This window comes from Octodon degus, unplaced genomic scaffold (genome assembly GCF_000260255.1).
Source record: "Octodon degus isolate 3935 unplaced genomic scaffold, OctDeg1.0 scaffold00069, whole genome shotgun sequence".
NCBI lineage: Eukaryota > Metazoa > Chordata > Mammalia > Rodentia > Octodontidae > Octodon > Octodon degus.
In genome coordinates, this window is record NW_004524645.1 from 5644471 (window position 1) to 5653666 (window position 9196).

Genomic DNA, 9196 nt, shown 5'->3' on the forward strand with positions numbered 1-9196 from the left:
AAAAAAAGAATTTAATGACTAAATTTGTTTGAACTCATAAGACAAAAGGTAATCTTACCTTTTCTGATGGTGAAAGTCCAGATGGGCTCGCAAACTAGGAAAGAAGACCACAGTGAACATCTGATGAACAGTAAGGCTCTGGGATACTCAGGACTATTTTACAATTTGCAAAGCAGTTCCTAAGAAGCTACTTCTTTCTAGAACCATGCTCAGTCTTCATGCAACACTTTCTGGAGATCCTGGCACGCGCGTTAGGACAAGGTGTGAAAAGGAGGCAACCCCTTAGGCATGACTGAGTAATTCAAAAGGACTCTCATGCTTTACGTGTTTTCCTACTGCAAGTGAAGTCTATGACTATAATCACATAAATATTTAGCAGTCAGTATGTTTATGCAAAAAATATACAGAACATGAAATAAATTTTTATAACTATCACTTTATTTACTAGTCCTTACCTCATCAATGCCTACTTACATTAACCCTGGAGACCTCTGTTGCGTCTTGCCTTAGATTTGGGACTTGGCAAAAGCCTTGTTGATGCTGTTTTGTGGTACTAGGGATGGAACTCAGGGTCTCACACATGCTAGGTATGTGCTCCATTACTGAGCTACATCTCCAGCCCCTATCATTTAATATTTGGGACTTCAGATCGAACCCAGGGCCTTCCTGCTAAGTTATACCTCTAGCCCTTTTTTATTGACACAAGGTCTAGTTAAGTTGCCCAGCTGGACTTGAGCATATAATTCTCTTACCTCAGACTTCTGAGTAGCTGGGATTATAGATGTGCTACACCGCACCCAGCTTTGCAGCAGCCTCTTTAAACAAAAAAACATCTTTCCAGGCTCAGGTGTGCTTGGGGCTTTAAGCTCCTCAAAAGGCCCTTGTTTTGGTTTTTATTGACATGGTTTTGATTTCAAACAAACAGTGAGTGCTACCACAGTCACCTGGCCTAACAGTCCTTCATGTCCCTTTGTAGAAGAAACTATTCTATTGCAAACTTTTTTTTTTGCAGAACTGTGGATTGAACTCAGGCCTCTGGCAAGCACTTAGTCTACTGAGCTATCTCCCTGGCCCCAACTTTCCCAAGGCATGACACACCCACCCCACCAAACAGCACTGCTCTGCCAGATTCACTCTGTCACTCTTTCCCTACCACCTACCTATTGTCATGACTGACTGACTCACTGAATGAAATCCCTAAATGTAAAGTCTAATTTCCAGTGACATACCTTTTATAGCCTATTTAATAGACTTAGTTTTTCCCCTGTTCAAAGGTTGAGTTCCTAAATGCTAGCCCACACCAGAATGTAAGAGTTAAAAATAATATCCTAAAAGGTATGCAAATATAAGCTTTTATGAGACAGAACCACTAGCAACCCAATGCCAAGCAAACAGCCACTTAGGTTTTGAAGCTTTGGAAATCAGGTATTGAAGGAGCCCTATTTTTCCTTAACTGTAGAGTGGAATTTACAAAATCTCAACTTTTAAGAAATAAATTTGACATTTTGAAATTTTTGCCAGATGTTTTCACATGGCCATTTTAAAAACTGAGATGTTAAACTTATCACATCTTTTAAAATTTAGCCTAAATTTAGCTGGGCGTAACGGCGCATGCCTATAATCCCAGCACTGGGGAGGGTGAGGCAGGAGGATCAATGAGAGTTCTAGGCCAGCCTGCTTAGTTAGTGGGTTGTGAGATCCTGTCTGAAAAAACCAAAATAGAAGCTGGGGAGATGGCTCACAGGCATAAGCACCACCTGGCAAGCATGAGGCCCTGAATTCCATCCTGGCTCTGCATGCCTTGCCCACCCAGAACTTGGGAGTGGTGTCACATGCCTGTAGACACAGCACTTGGGACGTTGAGACAGGAGGACTGCTGTGAGTTCAAGATGAGCCTGGGGGCTAAAAACTGAGCAAAATGCCAGCATGAACTGCATAATGAGACCCTGTCTCAAAAATAAAAATACCCCATAAAAACAAAAACAAATTAATTTTTAAAATTATCCTCAAGAGAGCCATTCACATTCTTTCTTTAACTATAACAGGCTTTCATATAGGGTACTTCTAAGAAGGCTGACATAACCTGAAAATTTATCTTAAACAGCCAATACCTTCTGTTTTCTTTTCTACATTCAGGATATGTACGCCTACAGTGAATATAAACCAGAAAAAAATTATCAAATGTGGTGAAAGGAACAAATTAGTTCACATTACCTTTGAAGTACAACTTAAAGGACTTAAACACAAACACCTACCTGAAAACCTAGCTAACTTCCATGTGCTTTACAAGCTACTTGAAGAAATATAAAATAGTCAATATTTGGCTGCCTTGCTACCCAAACAAATATAACAAGCACAAAAGAAACAATGGCAAACTCAGTACACACTTGAGTGCTGATCTCGAAGGTGCTGCCTTTAAGTGGTTAGTTCACTGGAGCCAGGTTTCGTATTTATAACACTGAAATCTAAATAGCGTTTGGAGAGCCTGCTGTACATAATGACGTTAAAGTGAATTCCATGTGGGTCCTAATCAAATTTTTTTTAAAAAAAATAGATTAACAAATAGCATATGAATTAAATTAGAAACATCTAGGAGACATCTGTGTGGCTTCTGGAAATTACGAGTCTGAAATCAGACTTCCTGCTATGCCTTATAAGGCACTGTGCCTAGTTAAGGAAAGGTCAATCATCCCAAACTGGGAAGTCTGACAGGCTCACACCCGTAACAAACACTAGTGTGATGGAACACTGATGTGGACCACATCCCACTATTACTGTAAGTAGGTCCATATAGCACCGACATTCGGAAAATCTACAAAGTGCCTGAGAGAGGCTCTTTGGGCAAAGCCAGAGGTTTCCAGCATGGGACAAAGCTGATGCCCGGTGAAGGGGCTCAAGAACAATTCCTGATGGCCTGGATACTCAAATGTCAAGAGCTGTGATTAAAAAAGAGGGAACAATTGCCACCTTGAGGAGAGGCTGCTTGTGATTTGGGTTCAAACAGTAATTTGGTACAAGGGCTGCCATGTTACACCACTGCAGAGATGACGCAGTGCTAACTCTGAACAGTTCTGCAAGAAAGAAGCCAGGGAAACTAACGGAGATGACTGAAGAAAGCCAGTTCCAGTGCCCTGGCCCAGAGCAGTTGAGTTGCAGCCAGGGTGTCCACTATCCATAAGACACAAGCGCAGCAGCACTCACTGTACTCATGATAACAATTTGGAAAGACACAAGAGGACTTCCAGAAGTGCTTCAGAAAGTGTAAGAAAGGGGCTGGTGAGATGGCTCAGTGGTCTAAAGCACCTACTTAGAACAAGCTTTGCAAAGCAAAGGGACCACGGTTCAATCCCCCAGCACCACATGCCAGCCAAGGCCACCCCCTGGTGGGCTGAGATGGCCACACACACACTCACACAACACACACACACACATAAATAAATAAATAAAAATTAAAAAAAAAAGAAAGTGTAAGAAAGATGGAGCATGTTCAAAGGGAAGGGATTCATAGCAGTGTGTCTTTTAATGTAATAAACCCTTCTAATTTAAACTTCCACTATATATTATGATTGCTTTGAATCATGATGTGAATATACAGGTCCATTTCTCAAAAATTCAATGAGATAAAAGTATATCGAAAAACATGTCTATAGGAACATAATAGGTTTATAAGTAATACCTCAGTATTTCCAGTATTACTGTTATTTTATGCGAGCAAATTTTTCTGTAAAGCTCCACATAGTAAAAATTTTACATTTGTGGGTCACAGACAACATTTTTTCATGTAGTATTTATATTCTTTTTTAAAAAAATACACTCAATTACCCTTTAAAATATGTAAGAGCAATGTCTACCCTGGAAGTACAAAAAACAAGTTATCATCTATCATTCACCTACCCGTTTTATGGCTACACATTAACTACTAAGTTGTATATACTGCCCCTGATACACTGAGCACCCTAACTATTCCTCACTTTCTGCCTGTAATTTCAGCGCAGGAATGGTGCAATTCTCACACATTTTGTAAATGATTAGGCTCAGAGTAAGACAGCAGAAACAAGAAAACAAATTTAGCAATCTTGGCAATCAGTTCTTAATATCTGGCATTAAAAAAAGTTTCCATGACTAAAACAAGGAAATTGCACCACTTCTCCAAGGTCTAGATAGATAATTAAAGATTTCAAAACAAAACAGAGAAACAGTATAGGTGGACAGGGTTTGGAATGCATGAGCTGTGCCTACTCTCATTTCTGATGGGAACGCAGCTGGCACTGCTAGTTAGGAACACAAGGACACCATGTAGAACAGAGTTCTGAGTTACTATGCTTCAGAAGGAATATATGTTCTTCCTGCCGGGCAGTCAGTTAATCAGTTCCTGTCAGCTCCCACCGGAAGAACAACACCCACTCTGCAAATGAACCTATTAACTTTGTTTCTTCACATTCATCATCATCATCATCACCATCATCATCATCATCATCATCATCATCATCATCATCATCATCTTGTGGTACCAGGGATTGAACTCAAGACCCTGCGCTTGCCAGGCAGGCACTTATGCCACTGAGCTATGGCTCTGGCCCCACATTTTATTATTTGATTTTAATTTTTATTAGTACCTGTTTGCAGTGCATAATAATTATATTCCTCGTGGGGAGTTGGTACATGTTCCTAGCACATGTGAATTCTTTTTATTTCCCCCCCTCTGCTCTCCCATGTGCAGATTATTTTATGCACATGGAGAGTATAAGGAACTAACTGGAATGCCTGGGTCTCTGAGAAGGCAACATTACAATAATTCTAGGGGTTATAGCAACACTTCTAGACACTATCACTTCTCCAGCAGGACAGCTAAGGGTTGCAGCAGTGTGGATGCCCCGGTAGAGGTCTTGATCTTATCTTTCATTTCTCACCTCCCCAGAAGAGCCTCCACTTGTATGGCACAAGCCCTCTGGACTAAACAGCGACTTTTTTCTTAGTGGCTGGTGGAGCTGAGAAAAGAGACTAGCAATGCCAGGGAAGGCCAGGAGCCACACAGACGGGCAGCCCTCCCTAGCGAGAGTGAGCACAATGGCCTAATCACCACCACCCTGCCAAGCCAGGGTGAGTAGAGATGGTTCATTGTCTGTCTTCAATCACCAGAGGAGGAAGGAAAAAAACAGGGCTGAGGTCATTCACGAAACACTCCTGAAGCCTATAGCAAGACAGAGCCTTCTAGTCTTGAATGATGTTCTTTTCCCACATAGACTTTAAAAAATTCCACATATAAATAATGTGGTTTTGTCAAAAGGCAGTGGCATCATTTATATTCTTTTTAGTGCACGTTTATATTCTTATAAATAGAGGATCCTGTAGTCAGATGTGGTGGCACACGTCTATAATCCCTGTACTTGGGAGGCTGAGAGGAGGACTGCTGAGGGTTGAGACCAGCCTGGACTACAACGTGAGTTCAAGGCCAGCCTGAGCTGCATAGTGAGACCCTGTCCAAAAAAAAAAAAAAAAAAAAAAAAAAAAAAAGATCTAGAATGTGTCATGCCCACCAAGTAAATAAGACACAAATTCCTCTCAAAACTATAATGGACTCTGTAAGTAGACTTTCCTTTTTATCTGACTTTTCTTTGCACTAGAATTCTGAAAATTAAAAAGCGAAAACTCTGACTTCAGCTAAAAGTTCCCTGTGATTTGGCTCTTGGAGCCTACCGGTCAGTTTGGGATCTAATTAACACTCTCAGTATGCATTGTTTCTGTGCAGAAGGAAGACAGCTGCTGGAGACTACTGCAAAATAAACGAAGGTATGGTGAGAAATCTAAGTAACAGAAATTGAGTCATCCATGGTTCTAAGAAATCTGTCTGTGCATGCAATGCTAAACATATTGGAAAAGATGCCATTTGCAAAAGGGAAGGAGACCAGGAGATGGATATAGGAGAGGGGAAGGGGATGAGAAAAGAATTAAGAAATGCTGTGTCCAAGGACTAACTCCCTATGACAAATATAACCATTATATACTACTGACATGTACTAATAAAAAATTTTAAAATACAGATTGGTAGGAACATCAATTCACTCTATAAATAACAAAAGGGGGATTTGGGAGAGCACTGCTTTCTGTTCCATCTCCTATGGCAGCCTTGTCCCCGGCCCTAGCTGGCTGCTGAGGCTTTCAAGTTCTTGGGGCTTGATGCCCTCGTGAGCTCCCTCCTGTGGCTCTGCATGATCCCTGCTTAGTAATTTGGACATCTAAGATGACACAAGTCTGAAGGGCCTTCTTCTACCCACAGAAGTGCAAGCCCTATCATTCTGCTGGACACAGGCCTGCTACCGTGACCAGGAAGCCTTCACCTCCTTTGTCATAACACCCACTGGTAAACCTGAGCGGTGAGGAAGGCAAACACTGAGTCTGACTTTTCATTCTCTTCACCTCGCAGCCCCAATTTACCCTCTTCTGGATGTTGCAGTAAGTACGACCACAAAGAAAGTACAACATAGGGAAGAAGAGCCAAAGGATGCAGTTAGCAATTCTTCTGTTTTCCAATACGAATAACATTCCCCCCACAGCAGGGCATTGTTTAACTTGTCAGAAAGGGTGACAGACTTATGAATGGATTTATCTGCAAGTTCACTGAGTCCTGTGACTAGTATCCAGCCAAAAGTGAATAGGAGGCCATGGAAAAGCAAAATTACCCTCTAAGTCATGAGTACAAGAGGCAATGGGAGATCTGAAAATCAGGATGACTAAACAACAGAATGATGACACAGTGCAAAAGAAAAAACAGGTGAGTTTGTTTCACTGCTCACACAGCTTTCAAAACACAGCAAGACTTAGTATGACTGCAGGCAAAAAGGCTCTAAGAAGCAGGCAGCACTACATATTAACAGCACCCTTAGCAAAAACCTTGACTAAAATGGCTAAGGCCACTTTTACTCTTCAAGAGTTTTATTTCAAGTCTTCCTTCTGTAAACATAATCATGGCAATTCCACATTAATGTCTCTTTTCTTAATTGATACAGCATTCACCACACCTCACATATTTGGGCATTTAATTACCTATAGGCAAAGAGTCTATATTTTATTACTTTAAACTTCCCATATGCCTCCCAGGAAAAGAAAAAGCTAATTTTTCCTGTTCTTAGATCCTGCTGAAGTTGTTACTAAGATTATACGCTGTATCTTAATAACATTCCCGCCTCCCATTTCTACTCTTTAACACCCAAGGTCTTTTCAGAAAGCAAATGTTTACATATATTAGCATGTTACCAAGATACTTTCAACTCATTTGCCCTTTAACTAAGTACAGTTTCATTGTCTACTCACTTCTCCAACTATTTTACGGATTACTATTGTTCAGAAGTAGTTTTAAGATTTCTGTACCCAGTCTGTAAACTCCAACCTACATTTTAGCTTTAGTTGTTCAATTTTCCTCCAAAGTCATCTCAGCCAATCCTAAATGTTGGATCCTAACAAACAAAAAAGAATCTTTCACTGTACAAATAGTTTTAGAATGAAAATTTCTCTCTAGGACTTTAGTTTGCATACCTTCCCAGAAAGGCAGTGAACATAAAGAGGTAAGGATTTATGTATCTTTCTGTTAACTTGCCATCGGTTAAGCTTATCTGACAGTATTAACAATCTTCTGAAATACAGTTTCTGTTTATACTGCTATGCCAAAGGGACTGCTAATCTGGTAAATCACACTAGTAAAAGCTATCTTCAAAGGATATCTCTAATTCCATAAGTCATGAGAGTTGTGTGAGTAAATAACTGTAAATGTTTTGTATTAATCTTTAGATGTTTTCCAAACATTCCTATCTAACGTGAAAAACACTTGAATACTGAGCTTAGCCTGTGAAAAAAATTTAACAATCATTTCTGAAAAAATAAAATTGTTCCAGACCACCTTATGTATAATAAGAGAACTGGGTTTTCAGATAAAAGAGGTACTCCACTGGCCACTGGTTCATAAGACAACTGGGCAAAGGCATTCTCCACCTTTAATATGTGAGGGCTATCAAAAATTGCAGCCCTTAAACGTTATCAAGAAAACTTCCTCTAAAAACTAAATTTTTAAAAAAGTAGAAAAAGACAAGAAAAAATTTAAGGTTTATTGAAAGCAGGCGTTAATATTTGTCCAATCTTGGATAACTATATCTGCTAATTTGAGCAACAGATTTGACCATAAAAATAGATAATAGAACCATTGTTAATTAGCTATTCTTGTTTTGAAAATCAGTAACATATGTATTGTTGTATGTTACCCTATTTTTGTCTTTGTTTCTGTTTTTACTCTTCAAAATAATTTTTGTTTTAAAAACTGACCTTCCATGGAGGTCAAAATGCAAGGGGGAAAAAAAGCCTACATCTTAGCAGACTATCCAATATCCTAAACATCCTTCTAAGGATGGGTCCTGGATGATTTCCCATGTAAATACTGGGCAGAATGGGCAAAATCCGAATTCACTTACAGAGCTAGCTTACTACGGTGATTCTCCGCACATTAGAATCACGTGGGGGAACTTAAAAAAAAACTCTTTATACTGTCTAGAAATTCGGACTTAATTGGTCTGGGATAAGGGCCCGGGCATCGGAATTCTTAATGACCATGCAGTGATTCAGAAGCACAACAGAGTTGAGAGCCTTTAGGACTACAGTCACCAACAACCTTCAAATACTTGGAATCTCTGGGGCCTCAGGCCCCACTTTTCTCCGCGGGTTGACGGTGATTAATTACGACAACGTGACCACTACTAAGGCGTCTGCTCTCCCGGCCTCTTAAGAATCCAGACCTCAGGCTGCTGGCTCCTTCCTTACTCCTGAAAAGAAACCCATCCGTCCCCAAAGTCACCTCGTGGGCACGCCGCTTGCTGATCTTGGACGGAGGGCGAGCAGGGGCCACGTTTTCCATAGGGAGACAAGAAAAACGGAGAAGGTGGGGGGAATGCTATCGAGCCGGTAAGTAGAAGCGCGCTTCCGGTATGCGTCCACGTGACCGCAGAGCGCCGGAAGTCCTGCCCACGCCGTGGACGTCACGTCCGCACCGAGGGTTCCGCAACCCTGGAGGAGGGGCAGGGGCTGGGAATTGCTCCGCGGGGCGGAGCGTGGGGCGGAGGATGACCCAGTCCCAGGAAGTGACTGCTGACCCGGCTAGGCTCTGGGGCGAGAACAGCAGCTGGACCCAAGGCAGTGGAATCTGCACCTGTGC

The 9196-nt window shown here is 41.2% G+C and overlaps 1 protein-coding gene across 1 annotated transcript in view; it reads right to left on the reverse strand.

The window, feature by feature from the left end:
* Positions 1–8973, reverse strand: part of Gemin8 (gem nuclear organelle associated protein 8) — a 28985-nt gene extending 20012 nt beyond the window's left edge. Inside the window, exon 1 of the mRNA XM_023719594.1 lies at positions 8840–8973. Within this exon, the coding sequence (XP_023575362.1) occupies positions 8840–8899 (60 nt within the window). The 5' untranslated portion in view covers positions 8900–8973. The remainder of the gene's footprint in view (positions 1–8839) is intronic.
* Between the last annotated feature and the right edge of the window lie 223 nt (positions 8974–9196).